General features: G+C 34.4%; 1 protein-coding gene and 1 pseudogene across 2 annotated transcripts; one reads left to right on the forward strand and one right to left on the reverse strand.

Moving 5' to 3' along the window:
* Positions 1 to 79: 79 nt before the first annotated feature.
* On the reverse strand, positions 80 to 16,166 carry LOC120203780 (annotated as a pseudogene).
* Positions 16,167 to 17,166: 1,000 nt separating this feature from the next.
* On the forward strand, positions 17,167 to 21,606 carry LOC120203779. Of its 2 annotated transcripts, none has more exons than XM_039203958.1 (8): positions 17,167 to 17,478; positions 17,597 to 17,701; positions 18,333 to 18,586; positions 19,189 to 19,400; positions 19,495 to 19,751; positions 19,862 to 20,040; positions 20,660 to 20,733; positions 21,286 to 21,606. In XM_039203958.1, exons 1-7 carry the CDS (start codon positions 17,187 to 17,189, stop codon positions 20,723 to 20,725), a joined length of 1,365 nt encoding a protein of 454 aa, XP_039059889.1. In that variant the 5' UTR covers positions 17,167 to 17,186; the 3' UTR covers positions 20,726 to 20,733; positions 21,286 to 21,606. The 2 variants fall into 2 exon arrangements, with proteins under 2 accessions (XP_039059889.1, XP_039059888.1); XM_039203957.1 differs by having other exon boundaries at positions 17,169 to 17,478; positions 18,333 to 18,688; positions 21,286 to 21,601.
* The last annotated feature ends 315 nt before the right edge of the window (positions 21,607 to 21,921 follow it).

Consider the following 21,921-nt stretch of genomic DNA (forward strand, 5'->3'; position numbering starts at 1 on the left):
AAATAAAAAATTAAGAGACTTAATATGTCATTATTTTTCATGTAAGTGTAAAAGGTACACTCAAAGATAATGCAAAACAAATGGCACCTATAGTTGCACATGCAGAAGCCTTTTAAAACCTACACAGTAACATCTTGAACAGGTAATGCGGAAACCAATAAGCATTCAAACTAAATTGCTATATTGATGTGTTTGTTGAGGGTTCTCCGGTTTCGGTACCATGAACAAGCTGGTAACGAATACAACAAGTCGATATCAGATCCATAATTAATGTGAAATACAAAGTGTCATAACCATTTTTTTTAAAACAATTAAATATTTTTTTAAAAACGATTACGACTTTAATTTAAAAAAATTGAGTGATTTTGGATTAATTAAAATTAAATTGAAAATGAGTCGCCATCGACCTTTGGATTAGGTAGGTCGAATACCTAAAAACGTCTTTTAAAAACAATTTTAAGAAAAATAGTTTTATAAGACAAAAATTTGATCTACGTTACCAAAGATTCATTTAAAACAGGTTCGGGAGTCGGTTACGTGTGGGGAAGGATAAACACCCCTACAACGCCCAAAATTGGTACTGTGTCGCTTACATATCGTCGTGATTGTGGAAATTACAAATCGAATATAAAATTAAGATGTAATCCTTTTATTTGAAATTTAATCAATTTGCTTCGAATAAATTAATTACAGAAAATTCTTTAACTCGAAAAGAAATATCGAAATTAGTAATCCTCCATCAGGAAAGCTAACTCGACTATTTCTAGTTAATAAAAGAATATTCCCTCATTGATAAATATGCAAATCGAATATAAATGAAATTAACGTTTGCATTCAAATAAAAAATGAAATAAATACTGAATTAAAAAACACACATTGCATTATTAAAATAAATTAATTAGTAAAATATACTCGACTTGTGGCAAGTTCCTATGTCGTTAAAATGCTGTATCGGATCGTACCACTTCGACCAAGTGGTACTTTCCACGCCCATTCTACGCATACGTGTTCTTGAAAATATAATCGAATATTTCATACATAGATAAAAATAATGAAAATAATGTAATTGGAAATACAAAATAAAATATTCACATTACTAAAAACATTATTTACATAATACAATAACCGAATAACAAGTACAATAAAATCATACATAAATGTATAAAATAAAATATTCACAAATGTCAGGGATAAATTCGAACATTAACAAAAATACCTAACATATAAAATCAATGACTAAAATGAAACTATTACAAACATTGGGACCAAAGTCAAGTATCCACAAAAATGACATAATATACATTAGTAGGACTAAAATATAAACAAGGAAATATAGATGCCCAAAACAAAAGAAATAAAATAGACATTAAACCAAATATATTAAAAAACAGAAAATGACTAAAATAAAAGCAATTAGAACTTGAAGCCAAAAATTAAAAAATGCAAAGTTATATTCAGTGATTAAAATAAAATAATTACACAATACGAGATCAGATTCCAACATTCACGAAAGTAGTAATATAAAAGAGTAAGGACTAAAATGAAATAAATAGAAACATAAAAGATCACAAAGTAATTAAACCAAACATCAAACAATGACTAAAATAGAATATATACGAATATGGTGACCAAATTCGAATAACAGTAAAGATAATAAAATGCATAGGATCAGTGATTAAATTGAAATATTTGAAAATATTAAATCCAGAATCAAATATAGACAAATATGATATAAAACATGAACGATGACTAATATATAACATTTGCAAATTTCATGACCAAATCCGAATATCAAAGGAAAATGCACAATAAACTGAAACAGTGACTAAAACGAAATAAATATCAATATCACAACCAAATTATAATATCAGCAAACATAATATACAAATTAATGACTGAAATGCAATCATTAAAAACTAAAAAACTCGAAATAAAACAATAATAATTTCATTAAATGACTTAAATAAAGCATTACAAAGGAGAGGGGACTTAAAGTGTAGTTACCCCATGCGTGAAATTACAGAACTCGTCCCTTCAAAACGACGCCGTTTTGCACAAGCTATAAATAGCCCAAATAACTCCCAAAACCGGCCATCTGTTTCATTTTCACCTAGAGAAGAGAGAGAGTAAGAGAGAGAACGAGAGAGATGAGATCCAGAGATCTCTCTAGAAACGGCCAGACTCCGCCGCGCCGGTCGCCACTGATCGGCGGTCGCCGTCGTACGCCGACGCCGGAGGGAGAGAAAATAACGCCATCCGAAGCGTCTCCAGGCCCTGAGCAAGGATTTGGCCTCCCTTTGGCCTAAAAGTGGCTCAATCATGGTGGATCAGAGGAGAAACCTTTCGGTTTCTCCATCTCCGGCGACCGGTTTTCATCGGTGCTCGACCAAGGTATGGTCTTTATTCTCTCCTCTTTCCTTTCTCTTTTTTTTCTGTTTCGAATCTCTCTTTTTTTTCTATTCTCTGTTTTTTTTTAAACCAACCGAACCCCTTCTGTCATTGCATGTATGTTTCTTATGGTGCTTGGCTGAGAATCATCATCTCTATTTGATAGGAATGATGTTCCTAGACTCGGGTTAGTACCAAAAGCCGAATATTTAGGGATTTAGGACTTTTTTAATGGGTTTTCAGATTTGGTGAGATTTGAACTATAGATGATATATATATTTTTTTACTGTGATTTGTTCTGATTAATGACCTCTGTCACTGTTGGTACTGCTCAAGGAATGCTCGGCGTCGGCGAGGGGAAACTCGGCTCAAGCGATGGCTGATATGTCGGTGGAAGCTGAAAAGTCAAGCTGCGGCGGCTGGGAGACCAAGCGGCGGTGGCTTTGATATTTTTAGGGTTTAAAACCCTAACCTGGGGCGATCTGGGCCGTTCATTATCCTCCAGATCTGACGGTAGATGTTGGAGGCGGCTGGGGAGATAGGGTGAAACCCTAGCAATGTTGGGTCAACAGTTTGGGGCCGGTTGTAATGGGCTTTGGCCTGCCAAAATATGTAAAAATATAATATTAATAAAATAATAATATAAATATAAAAATAATAATTAAAATAGCGATAATAATAATATATAAAAAAGACCCGGACAAAAACGGGTGTCTACAGCTGCCCCTCTTTGCACATTCTTGTGTTAACAAGAATTGGGCAAAGACGACAATACAACATGTTTTTGTCTGGTTCTCCTTCTTTTTCCTATAAATTGGATATGCGTGTTGGTGGGGACGACACTACTCATACGTGATGAAGAGGTCTGGTCGTCTAAGGGTGGATGATAACTCGGTTCCTACGTGATGAGGATGACTGGTTGGTGGATGACATGGCTCATACGTGATGAAGAGTTCTGGCCATCTTTAGGAAGGGTGATAACACGGTTCCTACGTGATGAGGACGGCTGGTTATCTAGGGTGACACGGCTCATACGTGATGAAGAGATCTGGTCGGGGAATGACACGGCTCATACGTGATGAAGAGTTCTGGCCATCTAAAGGTGATAACACGGTTCCTACGTGATGAGGACGGCTGGTTATCTATGGTTGACACGGCTCATACGTGATGAAGAGATCTGGTCTGGGGAATGACACGGCTCATACGTGATGAAGAGATCTGGTCTGGGGAATGACACGGCTCATACGTGATGAAGAGTTCTGGCCATCTAAAGGTGATAACACGATTCCTACGTGATGAGGACGGCTGGCCATCTTTAGGAGTTATGGTTTCAAGAGAAACCAAATTAAAGATTTGTTTCAAAAGAAACAACCCAAAGATTTGTTTCAAGAAAAATAAACTCAAAGATGATATTTTTAAAAGCAACTGTCTCAAAAGAGACAAAATTCGTTTTAAGGGAAACGACTCAAAGATGACGTTTAAAGGGAAACTGTCTCAAATGAGACAAAATTCGTTTAAAGGGAATTGATCTCAAAGATCAGTGTTTCGAGAGAAACAAACTCAAAGATGTTTTTGTTTCAAGAAAAACATACTCAAAGACTTTGTTTGTTTTGTTTCAAGGGAAACAGATTCAAATGATAGTAAAAATTTGTTTCCAAAGAAACAAACTCAAAGATTTTTCTCAAAGAAACTGTCTCGAGAGAAACAAAATTTTGTTTCCAAAGAAAGAGATTCAATGATTTTTTTTAAGACATTGTCATAAGAGACAAAACTTTGTTTTTCAGAAAATTGTATCTTAGTGAGACAAAATTTTGTTTCAACAGAAACTGTTTTAAGGGATAAAACCTTGTTTCCAGAGAAACAAACTCAAAGATGATCTTGTTTTAAGAGAAAATGTTTAAGAGACAAAATTCGTTTCAAGGGAAACGACTCAAAGATGACATTGAAAGGAAATTGTCTCATGCGAGACAAAATTTGTTTTAATAGAAACGATCTCAAAGGTGGGTATTTTCAAAAGAAGTTGTCTCGAGAAATTTTTTTTCAAAGGAAACAAACTCAAAGATTTTCTTCTCAAAAGAAATTGTCTTTAAGAGATAAAATTTTGTTTCAAAAGAAATAGACTCAAAGATGAATCACATCTTAAGTAAGACCAAATTTGTTTCAAATGAAACAATCTCAAAAGTTAGTTTTTAATTAGAAACTGTCTCAAGAGAGACAACATTTGTTTTTAAAGAAATAGACTCAAAGATGATTTTGTTAAGAGAAACAAACTCAAAGATTTTCAAAATGAACATATTCAAAGATTTACTTCAAGAGAAACGGTCTCAAGAGATACAAAATTCATTTTAAGAGAAACAGATTCAAAGATTTTTGTTTCAAAAGAAAGTATCTTAAGAGAGACAAAATTTTGTTTCCAAAGAAACAAACTCAAAGATTTTTGTTTCAAAAGAAACAATCTCAAAGATTTTTTTCACAAAATTGTCTCAAGAGAGACAACACTTTGTTTCAGACTCAAAGATTTTTCACGAAATTGTCTCAAGAGAGACAAAACTTTGTTTCAAAATAAATAGACTCAAAGATTTTTTCAAAATAAACAACTCAAAGATATTTATTCAAAAGGAACTAACTCCAAGATTTTTATTCAAAAGGAACAGATTCAAAGATTTATCTCAAGAGAAACTGTCTCCAGAGAGACAAAATTCGCTTTAAGAGAAAAAGATTCAAAGATTGCCGATATTGTTTATATGGAAATAATCTCAAAGGTGTTTTCAAAAGTGTTTATTTTGTTTCAAATGAAACAATTTCAGGATTTGTTAAAAGGGGAAACTGTCCCGTGCGAGACAAATCAGCTTTGAAAATCTCAAGTGATATTAATTTTGCTTTAAGTACAACAACCTTGAAATTTGTATTATGAGAGAAAATGATGTCTCAAGCGAGACGAAATTTGCTTTAAGATATAGTCTCAAATGAGACAAAATTTGTTTTTAGAGAAATTGTCTCAAGCGAGACAAAGTTTGTTTTTGAGGAAACGATCTCAAGTGAGATCAACTTTGTTTAATGTGAAACAAATTCGAAATTTGGATCTCAAAGGGAAAAGGTCTCAAGCGAGACGAAATTTGTTTTGAAAGAAACAACAATCTAAGGTGAGATTAATTTTGTTTTAAGTGAATCAAATTCAAAATTTGTATCTCAAAGGAAAAATGTCTCAAGCGAGACGAAGTTTGTTTTAAGAGAAAATTGTCTCAAGCAAGACAAAATTTGTTTTTAGAAAGCTGTCTCAAGCGAGACAAAATTTGCTTTGAAAGAAATTGTCTCAAGCGAGACAAAAATTTGTTTTAAAATTCTCAAAATTTGTGGAAAAATATCTCAAGTGAGACAAAAAATTTGTTTCAAGAAAAACACCCTCAAAGGCGATAAAAAGTCTGTTTGTTCATGCACGTTGAGGAAATGTCTTGATTGTTGACTTCAGGAAGCCCAAATCATTGTTTCTGCAAGTTAGACATCTGGTCATTTCCGAGCTTTGATTTCCTGAGAGATCAAAATGATGCATTTTTGACTGACTATGTTGGATGTTATGATGGATGTCATTATGAAATTTATTTGATTTTCTTTTATTGAATTTGTCCTCAAGTGAAGAGAAAAATGTCTTTAATACACATGATGATAAATGTTTGATACAAATTTTATGTATCATGTATGTATGTGTATGTATGTATGTATGTGTATACTTTTCTCGATCTGGGAGGAGAATGATCGCGAGAGCAGTCTTCACTCTATCATTGATTCAACTTGTCCGTATTTCCACCAATGTGTACTCTTACAAACCTTGACCTGAGACCAATTGTTTTATTTGCCCCATCAAATTTTGCCCCACAATTTAGCTTCTCTTGCCCCAGCTTCGATCTTGAGCTTCAGATAGATATTTTTTTTTGAATTCCAAGATACGCCTCCAGAGAGATTATCTTGTTTGAAAATGTTTTTCTTCTTCTTTTATTTTCAAAAGTCTGAAAATATCAATAGTTTTGAAAAATGTTTAATCAAAAGTTTTGAAAATAATGCCCCTTTTAAGGTTTCACAATTGACAAATCATAGAACAAGAGTTCATTGGATATCAAAGAATTAATTACAATTTTAATCCTTCAATAAATTATAGCTATTTGACAAGTGTCAAGATCAATGCTATCTTTGAGAAATGGTTAAGTAAGGAAGGATCAAAAGTCTCAAGTGGTTATTTTTGGTCAAAAGTATAGTGTTCTCATTTATTTGATGTTCTCTGATCTGATGGAGTAGCTTCTGTACTCAGTTATTGGAAGTGTTCTCTGACTCCCAACTCTCATGTTCTCATTCATGTTGTGTGATGCCTCATCAAGGGATTTGAGCAATCTTCTCCTATGTAATAATCTTCATATTCGAGCCGCCCTTTCAGGTTTTCAACTCGAATCCTCCTTTGGTTTCAAGACGTTACTCAGAATTTTACGTCTTTAACCCCCCTTTGTTATTTTTCTCTATCATGCATTAAAGATTTTAGAAAATCTTTATAAGTAAAATATTAATCCTGATAGGTGGGATGAAATATGAGGATAGTCTCTTCCGCTTAGAAATCCATGTATGATTAGAAGGGACTTGTAAGGCACGTAATGTAGCAGGGTTATGAAAGAAAGGGATAAAAGGCCCAAACATGTGTTTTAAGGGTATTTGAACCAAGGATCAATTAACTCTGATGCCTTCGATCTTGTTTTGCTCAATTTGAATCTACTCGCATATCTTTCTCTTGATATTTTATGATCTTCGAGTCAAGTGATTCTAGAGTGATTGTGTTTGATTAATCTCACGGTTTGAAGCTCAATGCGTCATTTGAGTCAGGAGACTCTTTGTCTGTGTTCTTTGTCCTCTTTTTGTTCTTTGCTTTTTCTTTGTTGTTGCTTTTTTTCTTTTCTTTTCGCTTTAATATGATCTTTGCACTATGTATTTGGTTCACCTTTTGGTATCTTATCTGGATCAATGGTCTTCACTCATACGAGCAGATTTCCTCCAACTTGCCCCCCAATATGGAGGGTGATCCTTGATTAGGGTTGAATCAGAAGAAAATATCATTCAGGCTCAAATGGGGACACAAGGGATATATTTTCTCCTTTTGTGAAGGAATAAAGAAAGAAAGTCGTTCATCATCTCATACACGGAAGTCCTTGCAGAAGAGGTATCCCCAGGGGGATAGATTTTCAGGATTAATTTTTATTTAAATGAAAACAGTAATTAATGCATGATAGAATTATTTTGAATGAATTCTATTTTTTCTCTTCACTTCTTGCTCTCAACATCTCTCAATTGCTCATGCTCGTCTTCAGAAAATTGATGCGAGATGCCCCACACTGTGTCTTCTTTGTAGGAAGGTTTATGTTCAAGTGAACATCTTGCTCAATGTCTGTAGGTTTTATTGGTAGAAAATGTTGGTTTTACGTTTAAGAAGACGATGATGACTTTATTGGCTCAAAGAAAGGTATGGGTATGACTTTTGTGTCTCAAAAAAATAAATACAGTGTTTCAAGGTGGAAAGAATGTTTCAAGGTCTCAAAGAGAGAGAATGCTTCAAGGTCGAAAAGAATATTTCAAGGTCTCAAAGAGTTAGAATGTCAAAAATTGGTTATTTGGTAGTGACCAGGAATTATTTCGGGTAAAAATCGAGAGATTTTATTTTAGGATTTTAGACAGGATAAAATAGGTCTAATCTTGTCATATGTCAAAAATATATAATTCTTGAAGAATTAAAAGAATATGTAATTCATTCGATATTCAAAGAACTAAAGATTAAAATTTGTTCAATTATTTAACCTTAGAAGGTAGCATCATTTCAGTCATCAAAGATTAAAAATATTTAAGCAAATATTGAAGAAAGAACAAAAAACGAGTTCAAACAAAACAATCTCTAAGGATGCAAGTGGTTGATGCAATGACTTCTCTGGCTTAGTATTAGGATACCCCTGAATAAATCATATTATGGATTTTGTGCTTTAGTGTCTTGCAGTTCTCAGTGGAATGTCTGGAGCTTCTTAGGTGGAAATTGTGCACTGGATCAACATCGTAGACCTCAGGGAACGATGACTCTTTTCTCGAACCATCCTGGAAGACTCAATCGAACAAGCTTCTATCGTGTTGATTTCAGCTTCTTGTTTATATTCTCAATATGGTCACGTGATCAGGATTACTTCCACTGACTTCTCCACAAATTGATCTCATGTTTTTATGAATGATGCATATGAAAATGCTCAAAAATGAAATGCCTATACATAATGCAAAGATGCAAATGCAGATGCAGATGCAAAAATGTTGATCCCAACGATGAATATCTTAGAATAATTTTCACCAGAGATGAAAGCCTTCACATCACAAGACAATCCACTTTACAGACATGTCTTCGCTTAGATGGTGAGCCTGGAACGGATCACTGCTTCATATCGGATCTTCGTCCTCAATAATGATGCCCCTCCAGCGCTCTGTAATCTGACTCCGTTAATGCCTCGGTGGTAATGAGGTCGGTGTGTCGCTCTTTGATAACTAGCGATGAAATGATTGTAGATAAGACTCAACTGCTAGATTACTCCTTGAATCAGTGGATCATCATCTCAGTACCGAATGATGCACGATCTTCGAGCTCACTGCTTCGTCTCGGATCTTTGTACTTGGAACCGATGCCCCTCAATGCTCTGTAAACTAACTCCATTAATACCTCGGCTATGCTGAAGTTTGTGCTTCCCTCCCTGATGGTTAACGATGGAATAATTGTGGATGAGAATCTCATTCTTGTACTCTGGACATCTTTAGCCTTCGATGCATGTCTGTGTATGCGACTGCTTGATTGAAAACTTTTATCTATTCTTGTGAAGATTTTCTCATGGATATCCCCTTGCGGATCAATATTTTCGCATTATATTATGTCGATACAATGCAATGCAAAGAAGGATGAAAAACGACACAAACAAAATAAATAAGTTAGTGTGCAAAAACAAAAGAGAAAAACGAGTTAGTACATGTAAAATAATTGATACAGACAAAAATGTTATAACATCTACCCCATCATGATATCTACCCGAACATGCTTTAAATAGATATCAATCCTACCCGTACATGCTTTCTACCCACAATGATCTATTTTCAAGGAATTGGTCTTAACCGCATGGTATCTAGTTCGCATGCTTTTATTCTAAAAGAATAAATATATTCTACAAACTTAAAACAAAAGGTAAGGGTTTAGAAATATTCCTCCTTTGTGTACACCTATTTTAGGTACCTACTGACGGACAGAGGTTCGATATAGCTATACCTAGGGCGACCGTTCTACAGCTCACTATATGCATGGAATCGGCTCTAACAGGAAAATGAACTCGAATTGTCCTTGATGTTGGTGCCCCCTTGGGCTGCCAGACCCTCAATCCTCACCCATTACAGGTTTCAAACGGAACGAGTTCAATTCGAGGGGATTCACTGTCTTATACCCGTACGAGGAATAAATCCCTACGAAGGTATAAGGTATGTATCCCATGGGTTATTTGCTAAAACTCATACGAAGAATAAATTCTTACGAGAGTAAAGCATTCACCCCGACTAATTTGGATCGAAGCTCGTGTCTAGAACTTATGTTATGCCAATGCGAGTGATGTGTGTGAGGAGGAACATACCTACCTTCGACCCAAAAGGAAAAAAAAACAAAGAAAAATGATAAAATCCTGACAAAGCTGAAAGCCAAAAATAAAATGTTAGTACGACAAAAAAACGAAGCAATTAAAAATTTCAATAAACGGATCATAATTAACTAAAAACTAGAAATCATAATTTCCACCAAGATGACAATATGTAAACGACATACAGCCTGACTCTCTAAAAAAAAGGTCCCCAGCAGAGTCGCCAAGCTGTCATAACCATTTTTTTGTAAAACAATTAAATATTTTTTAAAAAACGATTACGACTTTAATTAAAAAAAATTGAGTGATTTTGGATTAATTAAAATTAAATTGAAAATGAGTCGCCATCGACCTTTGGGTTAGGTAGGTCGAATACCTAAAAACGTCTTTTAAAAACAATTTTAAGAAAAATAGTTTTATAAGACAAAAATTTGATCTACGTTACCAAAGATTCATTTAAAACAGGTTCGGGAGTCGGTTACGTGTGGGGAAGGATAAACACCCCTACAACGCCCAAAATTGGTACTGTGTCGCTTACATATCGTCGTGATTATGGAAATTACAAATCGAATATAAAATTAAGATGTGATCCTTTTATTTGAAATTTAATCAATTTGCTTCGAATAAATTAATTACAAAAAATTCTTTAACTCGAAAAGAAATATCGAAATTAGTAATCCTCCATCAGGAAAGCTAACTCGACTATTTCTAGTTAATAAAAGAATATTCCCTCATTGATAAATATGCAAATCGAATATAAATGAAATTAACGTTTGCATTCAAATAAAAATGAAATAAATACTGAATTAAAAAACACATTGCATTATTAAAATAAATTAATTAGTAAAATATACTCGACTTGTGGCAAGTTCCTATGTCGTTAAAATGCCGTATCGGATCGTACCACTTCGACCAAGTGGTACTTTCCACGCCCATTCTACGCATACGTGTTCTTGAAAATATAATCGAATATTTCATACATAGATAAAAATATAATGAAAATAAATGTAATTGGAAATACAAAATAAAATATTCACATTACTAAAAACATTATTTACATAATACAAATAACCGAATAACAAGTACAATAAAATCATACATAAATGTATAAAATAAAATATTCACAAATGTCAGGGATAAATTCGAACATTAACAAAAATACCTAACATATAAAATCAATGACTAAAATGAAACTATTACAAACATTGGGACCAAAGTCAAGTATCCACAAAAATGACATAATATACATTAGTAGGACTAAAATATAAACAAGGAAATATAGATGCCCAAAACAAAAGAAAATAAAATAGACATTAAACCAAATATATTAAAAACAGAAAATGACTAAAATAAAAGCAATTAGAACTTGAAGCCAAAAATTAAAAAATGCAAAGTTATATTCAGTGATTAAAATAAAATAATTACACAATACGAGATCAGATTCCAACATTCACGAAAGTAGTAATATAAAAGAGTAAGGACTAAAATGAAATAAACAGAAACATAAAAGATCACAAAGTAATTAAACCAAACATCAAACAATGACTAAAATAGAATATATACGAATATGGTGACCAAATTCGAATAACAGTAAAGATAATAAAATGCATAGGATCAGTGATTAAATTGAAATATTTGAAAATATTAAATCCAGAATCAAATATAGACAAATATGATATAAAACATGAACGGTGACTAATATATAACATTTGCAAATTTCATGACCAAATCCGAAGATCAAAGGAAAATGCACAATAAAACTGAAACAATGACTAAAACGAAATAAATATCAATATCACAACCAAATTATAATATCAGCAAACATAATATACAAATTAATGACTGAAATGCAATCATTAAAAACTAAAAAACTCGAAATAAAACAATAATAATTTCATTAAATGACTTAAATAAAGCATTACAAAGGAGAGGGGACTTAAAGTGTAGTTACCCCATGCGTGAAATTACAGAACTCGTCCCCTCAAAACGACGCCGTTTTGCACAAGCTATAAATAGCCCAAATAACTCCCAAAACCGGCCATCTGTTTCATTTTCACCTAGAGAAGAGAGAGAGTAAGAGAGAGAACGAGAGAGATGAGATCCAGAGATCTCTCTAGAAACGGCCAGACTCCGCCGCGCCGACCGCCACTGATCGGCGGTCGTCGTCGTACGCCGACGCCGGAGGGAGAGAAAATAACGCCATCCGAAGCGTCTCCAGGCCCTGAGCAAGGATTTGGCCTCCCTTTGGCCTAAAAGTGGCTCAATCATGGTGGATCAGAGGAGAAACCTTTCGGTTTCTCCATCTCCGGCGACCGGTTTTCATCGGTGCTCGACCAAGGTATGGTCTCTATTCTCTCCTCTTTCCTTTCTCTTTTTTTTTCTGTTTCGAATCTCTCTTTTTTTTTTCTATTCTCTGTTTTTTTTTTTAAACCAACCGAACCCCTTCTGTCATTGCATGTATGTTTCTTATGGTGCTTGGCTGAGAATCATCATCTCTATTTGATAGGAATGATGTTCCTAGACTCGGGTTAGTACCAAAAGCCGAATATTTAGGGATTTAGGACTTTTTTAATGGGTTTTCAGATTTGGTGAGATTTGAACTATAGATGATATATATATTTTTTTACTGTGATTTGTTCTGATTAATGACCTCTGTCACTGTTGGTACTGCTCAAGGAATGCTCGGCATCGACGAGGGGAAACTCGGCTCAAGCGATGGCTGATATGTCGGTGGAAGCTGAAAAGTCAAGCTGCGGCGGCTGGGAGACCAAGCGGCGGTGGCTTTGATATTTTTAGGGTTTAAAACCCTAACCTGGGGCGATCTGGGCCGTTCATTATCCTCCAGATCTGACGGTAGATGTTGGAGGCGGCTGGGAAGATAGGGTGAAACCCTAGCAATGTTGGGTCAACAGTTCGGGGCCGGTTGTAAGGGCTTTGGCCTGCCAAAATATGTAAAAATATAATATTAATAAAATAATAATATAAATATAAAAATAATAATTAAAATAGCGATAATAATAATATATAAAAAAGACCCGGACAAAAACGGGTGTCTACACAAAGATTATATCATACGCCGTAGAAATTACAAGAGAGGACGGATAGGAGCGTACCAAGGAACCGATTTGCTCGTACGCTTCCATTACTTTGGGATCTTCCTCATCTTCATACCCCACTTGTAATATTCTCGGTCCATTGACAGACCACAAGGCTCTTCGACCCCTTCCTGGAGAGATGAAAAAGAAAACGTTGTGATGATTTGCGTAGCATGCCATCAGCACCTTTTGCAGAGAAGATGAATATAAATTTGTATAAAGAGTATTAAGGAGTATGTATTCAATAAAAAAGTTAACCCAGAGCAAAGTAAATAGCCTCCAGTGTGTTACAATTAGATAGGAACAAAAGAAATATCACTGAATTTACCTATAGAGCAATCAAGTAAATAGCCTCCAGTGCTTGAACACGAATCTCGGGGATCCTTGACCACTTCACGATCAACGGAGAGTGCACTTCCAAGCTCAAGTGGCATTTTTGATGTGTCTTGTTCACTATATATCTGGACAGAGGCCATGAGACAAATGGAGAACAAAGTCAAGGCATGAGCTTTGGCTAGATATATAAGAATGAAACTGGCGAAGGAAATGTAACACATGTAGAAATGATGCCACAAAATATTCAAACTAAACTAAGAAATCTCTTTCCGGGTGCAAAGATAATGCATCACTCAATTAGTGGCTATCCTCTTGAATATAGAACTAAAAATTTAATGAGGGGCATACAATTACCTAAGACTATATCCTTAGTTATGAACCAACTTTAAATAAATGCTTTAATCCGGAAGGAAACATTTTAAATGTTACCTTGTTTCCAGCAACTGGGAGAAGCAGAGCTGGCCAAAGAAACTCTGATATTAAGAGCAAATTCTGTAGTTGATTCTCCGCTTCGAAGCAGCAGTTCCTAATAGTTCCAGAAACCTGTAACCATTCAAACATCCCGCTGATCTCTTGAGAAGCTAAGTTATATATCTACCTAATAAACTCTAAACAAGCCTGCCATAGAATATTTATCCCCCAGTTTTGTGGTATCAGCTCTTTCAGTTCTTAGAACAAATTTCTAGGTCATTAAACTCTTCGAATGCCCATCTCAAGCAAATCTAGGGTTATAATTATATTATAGGCTGGTTACCTTACGGAAGCCAACTAGTAGCCCCCTTAAAACAGTTGATTCTATATAAGACCTAAATGAGAAAACATGCAGGAATCATTTGGGGGATGATAAAAAGCTGTGAACAAGGTTAGCCCTGTCTCAATAAAATCTAACAGGTGGTTAATGTGTCAACTTTGTTCTGAGACAGTCCAAACTTGGCAAGAGCAGAATTTATCTAAAAAGGATCTTTCACGTTTATACAGATAATGTAATGAAGCAAAATGGTCTCATTACCGGATCCTAAAAAGGGCTATAAATATTTCAATGCAACTTCAAAGATTTTCCATAGAAAGAGTTTCTAAGCTATTGGCTCACGCGTAATACCATATAGGACAATAGGAAGAAAACAAAAAGAACAATATAAACTATTTCCATAATTTGATAACGAAAGAAACTTAACTGCTTCACTAATGGACTAGATGAATCAAACTGTCTAACAATCTGCTTTAACAAGCCACGCTTGGGATCCAATAACATTTTTCTACCCTCTTCTTTCTTTGAGATGTTTATAAGTATGGAACCAACATGATCAAAAGGGTCATCTTGTAAGCAAATAACAAAAGAATGCGAGGTCAACATTTGAACAAGCAACATTGAATACGAATACAAGTATACAAGGGCTACGGATGAACTTAAGTAAGAAAAGATGTAAAACACACCACTGGTTTCACTTGATCTACAGAATGATCTTACAAGCTTCATTACATAAAGCTCTTGCATCTTGTCATCTCCAATCTAAAAAACACAAAAAGTCCCCTGATAAGTAATTAATAATTCCCATAGATGAGGCAAAAAAATAATGATAATGAGATAAAAAGCTATCCACACACACAAAAACACAACATTCAATATAAATCTCGCAATACTTAAAAAATAAATTATGAACTTTTCTGATATTCATGAAGATTTCAGCAGGATTAGTAAGAATGATAGGACAACAAAAGCACCTGAAGCAAAGAAGAAATACCATCATCCAACTGTGTTAGATTAACTAGGAGCATAACCAGCAGCCGAGTAATACTACAGCCTGGTTTATACAACAAATCCATGGCTATTTTAATCATCCTCATTTCAACCATTTTAGCAGCCAGTCCTGCATTTTGGGACGGATACAAGAGCTTCAGCAGCTGGTTCTGAAACTTCCTGCAACGTTTATACATAAGACAACCACTCCATAAAACAAAATATGCTCGAAATCAAAAGATAGGCGCTTGTGTTAATTGATCCGAACATTTTCAATAAAATCAGTTAATAGAAAAGCACTATTGATTAGCTAAAGAAAGTTTTGTGGAAAAAATAAACACCTTCTCATCACTCCAAAACTGAGAAAACGATGAAAACACGGTGTTGGCATAGTTCGAAAGCGAGTGCAAGCCATCCTCAGACCCTGTTAATCCACGCACAATATCGACAGCCGCCTTCTTCACCTATGCACATCACATCAACAACCATCACCACAAGTAATTCAACTGAACTTAGAAACAGTAACAACCCTTAACGGAGAAACTTCTGTGAATGTATATTGAAGATTCGAGATTTGATGACTCAAAAATGAAATTTTTATCTTAGTTTTACTGATAGGTAGATACCTATAGAGTAGAAGTTGAAAACAAGTTAAACTATAAGTACAAGTTAAAATTAAGTTTCGAGATTTATTTTTTTACATCAAGTTGTGGCGAATTATAGGAAGCAAAATAGAGGGTTAAAATGAATAAATGGGAACTTACTGGGGGAGAGGGGGCAGTGAGAAAGCCTATAAGCTTTTCCAGTTCGGTCGCCATTATGGTTCTTCTGTTGATGAACGAGACGGAGAAGCAGAGCACAATTTGTAAATATGTGTCCTCCAAAAATGACTCCGCACGACACCGTTCCAAGTTTAGCTCCTAACTAGGTGCAATTTTTTAGGTAAACTATCATGTTATTCCCTGAACTTTAGTATATTTGATGATTTTGTCGTAGAACTTTAAATGCAACAATTTTATCATTAAATTTTCAATAATTTTGAGTATGTTTCGAGAAAATTCAGTCATATGAAAAGTAAGAGGAGTGAATATGAACGTTTTGAAATGATGAGCAGTGTTTGACTAACGATGATGATCGAAAAATGTAATACTATAAAGTAAAATTGTTTAAAAGTTTAATGATAAAATTAATACACTCAATGTCTAAAATAACGTCGTTCTAGGCATCAGACCAATCACACCAAAACAACGTTATTTCGTTGTGATAAATTACGTCAATTACCGTTAATTGTGTCATCGTGTTATTATTAACTTAACGAAAGAATAATATAATAGAATATAAAAATATATTTAAATATTATAATTAATAAAATTAAAAGGGTAAAATTACTTAGATATTGTACTTGGGTTCTTTATTTTTTAAAATTACAGTAAAAGTAAAATGGGCAAAATTACGTACCGATATTATTGTTCAAAAAATTAAAATTTCAAAATTGGTATGCTTATATATCAAATTCACTATTCATTATGTTTATTTCATAAAGTGAACTTTTAAATTTTAAAAAAATAATGAATAGTGAAGTTGGCACGTAAATAATTTTTTATTAATACAAAATAAAATGAATAGTAAAGTTGACATGTAATTCAATCGACTTTAATTTTACTGTAATAAATATAATAAACTAAAAAATAAAAGCGAGTGTGTATCATTTTTAAATTAAAAAATTCAAATGTAATATCTAGATAATTTCACCAATTAAAAATTTAATAGTATAACCAAGTCACACCGTGTCACCGTCGGTGGTGTTATCGGTTTTAAAAATCGCCCCATTTAAAAAGAAAACTCGCGTAAAATTAATGTTCACATTCTTCGATTTTCAGCTGTTTTGAAACAGTGGTGGATGCCTCCATAATTGATCTCATGGTTATTGTTTCTTAATTCCCGGAAGATGAGATGATGATGATGAGCTCGTTATTATTGCGCCACAATTTCTTCAGAGCTTTCTTTGCGATGGCTTCGTTTAAATACAATGGAGAATGGTTGCAAGAGAGAAGAGGCGGCTTAATCGGTGCGATTTTTAACTCTGTGTTGACTCGAAGCGAGCAGGGTTCTCGCGTCGGTCGTCGAGGGAGAAGGTTTCCTCGTAATTTTCTTAAACCTAGATTCTTCAATTGGCTTCTGCTTCTTCTCGCTCTACTCTTCTTGTTCGTCTTTGCGGCATTTGCCCTTAAATTACTCTCCAGTGGTCAGATTCGTAATCCCCCTGTTCGCACATTTATTTTTTTCCGAATCCTACATTTTTTCTTAGATTTTTTTATTTTTTTTTCACGCTTGATTAATATAATTGTTTCGTATAAGTTCAGGTAATGAGGAAGAAAAACATCTGCCCTTATCAAAAGAAGTACGTCAACAAATTTCTAGCCACGATGCTACCCCAACGCCACCCAAAAGCAGGCGTCGTAAGCAGCGTAAGAGTTTTTTTCCCTTTTAATTTGTATACGATTGTTTCTTATTAAGATTATTTGTGAGAACATTTTAATTGGTTGGTGAGTGGTGTAATATGTTTGTGAAATAGCAGAAGCGGGGGGGGGGGGGGGGGATCAAATCTTAGTTAGCTTTTGACATCAACTTTTTATTGATTTCATCTCTTTGAAAATGGATGATTGTTAAGCTCTATTGTTTTCAGCTTTTATGTGATCTGCGTTAATACTTTTTTCCCTTATTTTAAATTTGTCGCATTCTGTCTCTTTCAAACAATGCCGGGATGGAATTAGCATAAATGATTAATTTGATCTCTTCTGGACCTCTGGTACAACATTAATGTCAAAACTGCATTTTGCATTTTATATTTTAATCCTTGACATAATTAAATGTAAAAGGAGCTGGAGTGAAGCCGATATGAAAGGCGCAATTATCTTACTGGTAGATTTTATGTTTACTGGATTGTCACCGGTAGTCATTTAATTTATCTTACTGGTATGCTTAATTAAGTCCCCCCTCCTCCCCTTCTTGACTGAAGATCTAAATCCTTAAAAGTCAAAACCAAACATTTTTGTGCATATTGTTTCTCATACATAACACTAAACATTTTTGTTTCAGATTTTCCTTGTGAAGTTGGGCTTGCAGCAGCAGTTGAAAACATTTTAGAGCCCAAGAATTATATGAATTTCACAGAGTTTTCATTAGACTATGTAGAGAGGGAGGTGAATCCTTTGCATGCCAACTCACGCCAGAGTAGATTTGGAGGGTATCAAACTCTTGAAGAAAGAGAGGAATCGTTCTTCACTAGGAATCAGACTATTCACTGTGGTTTTGTCAAAGGAATGTCAAGATTAACAAGCCCTGGATTTGAGTTGAGTGAAGATGACAAGGCATACATGAATACTTGTCTTGTTGCAGTATCTTCTTGCATTTTTGGAAGCTCTGACTTTCTAAGAAGACCAACTAGCAGATTGGTAAATGATTCATTCCTTGTCAAATCTCATTGTTTGCCTTGTATGATGTACATATTCATGTCCTCTGGACATGAGAATGAGCATCTCTTGTTCAAATTTTCGTGTGTTCTACGTTGAATTTGCAATCATTTTATGCATTCATGAGTCACTTAGCTATTGAATAAGAAGCATAACCTTTTCCAAGGAATATATCATCTTCACCACTTATTTCAACTGAAGAAGGAAGAATAGATACAAACTTGAAGATTTTAAGACAGACATGAGGGACTTCTCAAAGTATTATTTATTAGTAAAGTTAACGGTTAAATGCGTGTAATGACTTGAAAGGGATGGAGATAGAAAACAATTTTTTGAAAAATTTACGTTCTGAGACTTTAATCTGATGTATGAAATGTACACAGGTTACCATTGACTTTCTAGTTTGATTTTTGTCCTGCCTCTGTTTCTTTCTAGTTTGATTTCTGTCAGTAATGCTCCATATTTGTTTTTATCCATTTCAGATAAGTGAATTTTCCAAGAAAAATGTGTGTTTTGTTATGTTTGTGGATGAGCAAACACTGTCGAAACTGTCTTCAGAAGGACACACTCCTGATGAGAGAGGATATGTTGGGCTGTGGAAAATTGTTGTTGTGAAGAACTTACCGTACTTGGACATGAGGAAAACTGGAAAGGTGCCAAAGTTTTTATCACATCGTCTTTTCCCTTCTTCTTGGTGAGCTTATGTCTAGATTTTGAGCCTCAGTCTTTTCCTTCTGAATCAAACGGGTTCTTTAAATTAAATACTATGATTTTAATTTTTTTTCCAGGTATTCAATTTGGCTTGACAGTAAGATGCGACTGAATACTGACCCCATGCTTATCATTGAATTCTTTTTGTGGCGAATGAGAGCAGAGTATGCCATTTCAAACCACTATGATCGCCATTGTGTTTGGGAAGAGGTACTACAAAATAAGCGTCTGAATAAGTACAACCATACTGCCATTGATGAGCAGTTTATGTTTTACCTGTCTGATGGGCTCAGAAAGTTTGATCCTTCAAACCCAAATATTCCTCTTCCAAGTTGTGCGTATCTTGATGCCTTTTTATTTTAAATAACAGCCTTCTTTCTTTTCCTTTTTAATCTTAGCCGTCTTCTCTGCCAGGAACTTATTTGTGCTTAATGTACCCTTCAGATGTGCCTGAAGGTTCCTTTATCATCAGAGCCCATACGCCAATGTCAAATTTATTTTCTTGCTTGTGGTTCAATGAAGTTGATCGGTTTACCTCACGAGACCAACTTAGCTTTGCATATACTTATTTGAAGTTAAGGAGAATGAATCCAGATAGACCATTCCATCTAAATATGTTCAAGGTGAATTTATACTTGCATAACATGTTATAGTATATCCCTCAACAATTTTTGGTGCAGAGGGCATATTGTTGCTGAAGTGTGGTTTCTACATAAAATTTGGTTAATTTCCTTTTCAAAGCTTAGTAAATATTATGTTTGATGTGAACACTGTGTGTTAGCAAACTCTTTTTAAAATGGTTTATGTGACATCTAAGATTTTTTAAAATAAGCATCTGGTTTTAATTAATTGCGTCACTGACAGGTTCTCTGATAGACATGTTTGCTTTGAGATTTGGTTTGTCTAACTGACAATTGTGGCTCTGGTTCATGTTAAATCTTCCTGAATGTATATCTGTTGCTAATTTGCTATGATTTCCGAATCAACTGCATGCACATGAACGAATGCAAAAATTGCAGCCTTTGAAACCTGTTGGAGTAAGAAAAAATTTAAGACCAATTGCTCCAAGAGAAAAGAAGCAACTTATTTCCACACGACATTATTCCAATAAAATGTAGAAAATGTGTATTTCTTCTTGTGCTGTACTTGACATGGATCCGTGATATGCATGAATAACACATTAAGTTGACCACAATAAAGGTTTCTATGTTAAGGATTTATGTTTATATTAATTGGATGCAGGACTGTCAGCGCAGAGCACTAGCAAAACTATTCAGGCATCGGTTGTTGTCATCTCCACCTCCTTGACCAATCAGGTATGATCAAATATGGCTAGTTTTCATCGTGCAATTCTATCTGAATGCATGCATACTGGTAACATAGAAGCTAGGTCTTAACTCGAAGCTTAGAAGTTAATAGTTCTGTCTTAGCACGTTTTTGGGAACCATTGTCCAATTGTAGCTGATGACGGCAACTTCCACTTGGGCTAATTTACCTCGATGCTGTGATTTATCTGATAGCAAGCAAAATAACTTTTCAAGTGAGGTCAATAGTGAGTTGAAATTGAGTCATTTTAGTCCTTGTTCCTTTTGACTGTGTCTATTAGTCAAGAAAATGAGAGCATGAAACTAATGCCGATTGTTATTGTCCAAAGTTGATTAAAATAAATGGATCATATATCATTTGCTTAGGCATCAATTTGGCATTAGAATAACTCCAAGTATAATCAAAGCTCAAACCAGGTTGTTGCTGGTTGGAGGCTCTAATTGCAGGATAACTGTAAATGGCAAACTCAAAAGGCTATTTGAGTTGAGAGAACATGTTTCCATAGTCAGAGAAACCACTATTAATAACATTTTCGTTTACAGATTAATGTTAGTTTTCTGGGAGCACAAAATTCAGTCTTTGAAGCGATAACCGAAAGCAAAACACGGTTCTTTACGAAGTAAACCCGCAAACCCCTTTTTTCCTTGCTCCGGGGTATCTTTTTTTCATGGATTTTCAAGCTTGGCAGGAATTAAAAGCGGTACCGGTTTCTTTCAATATCTGCAAGTGCTTAAATGCAGTTGGCAGAGAGTATACATATATGGTGATGAAATGATGGAGCCTTTTTGGCCTTGCAAAATGGTTCAATGTTATAAACTACATCAACACAATCTGCCTTTCTTTGTTAAGCCAACTTCCTACAAACAACTTTTCTCATGACAACACTTTGTAATATCTTCTCATAATTTTCAATTTCATATTATTTACATTTGAAGTTAATCTCAAATAGGGTTATATGTTTAATGAGTATATTTATTTATTTTTCATTCTTTGGAGAATATATTTTTGTACTTTAATAAATATCTATCTGCCTTGAATATAAATTTTATATATTTTAATTGAGCTACCTTAGTGGTTAAAGGGATGATGGTTATTTATAGATCTCATATTTGAGCACTTGAGATGTAGGGGTGTCTGAATTGTCATTGTCAAATAGTTGATAATCTTTAAAATATATA

The sequence above is a fragment of the Hibiscus syriacus genome, unplaced genomic scaffold (genome assembly GCF_006381635.1).
Source record: "Hibiscus syriacus cultivar Baekdansim isolate YM2019G1 unplaced genomic scaffold, ASM638163v2 tig00010263_pilon, whole genome shotgun sequence".
NCBI classification, from domain to species: domain Eukaryota; kingdom Viridiplantae; phylum Streptophyta; class Magnoliopsida; order Malvales; family Malvaceae; genus Hibiscus; species Hibiscus syriacus.

Coding starts and splice junctions, on each gene's coding strand:
- LOC120203779 (XM_039203957.1), top strand. CDS start 17,187: ATGATGATGATGAGCTCGTTATTATTGCGCCACAATTTCTTCAGAGCT. Junction 17,479..17,596: donor CCTTAAATTACTCTCCAGTG/GTCAGATTCGTA, acceptor GTATAAGTTCAG/GTAATGAGGAAGAAAAACAT. Junction 17,702..18,332: donor AAGCAGGCGTCGTAAGCAGC/GTAAGAGTTTTT, acceptor TTTTTGTTTCAG/ATTTTCCTTGTGAAGTTGGG.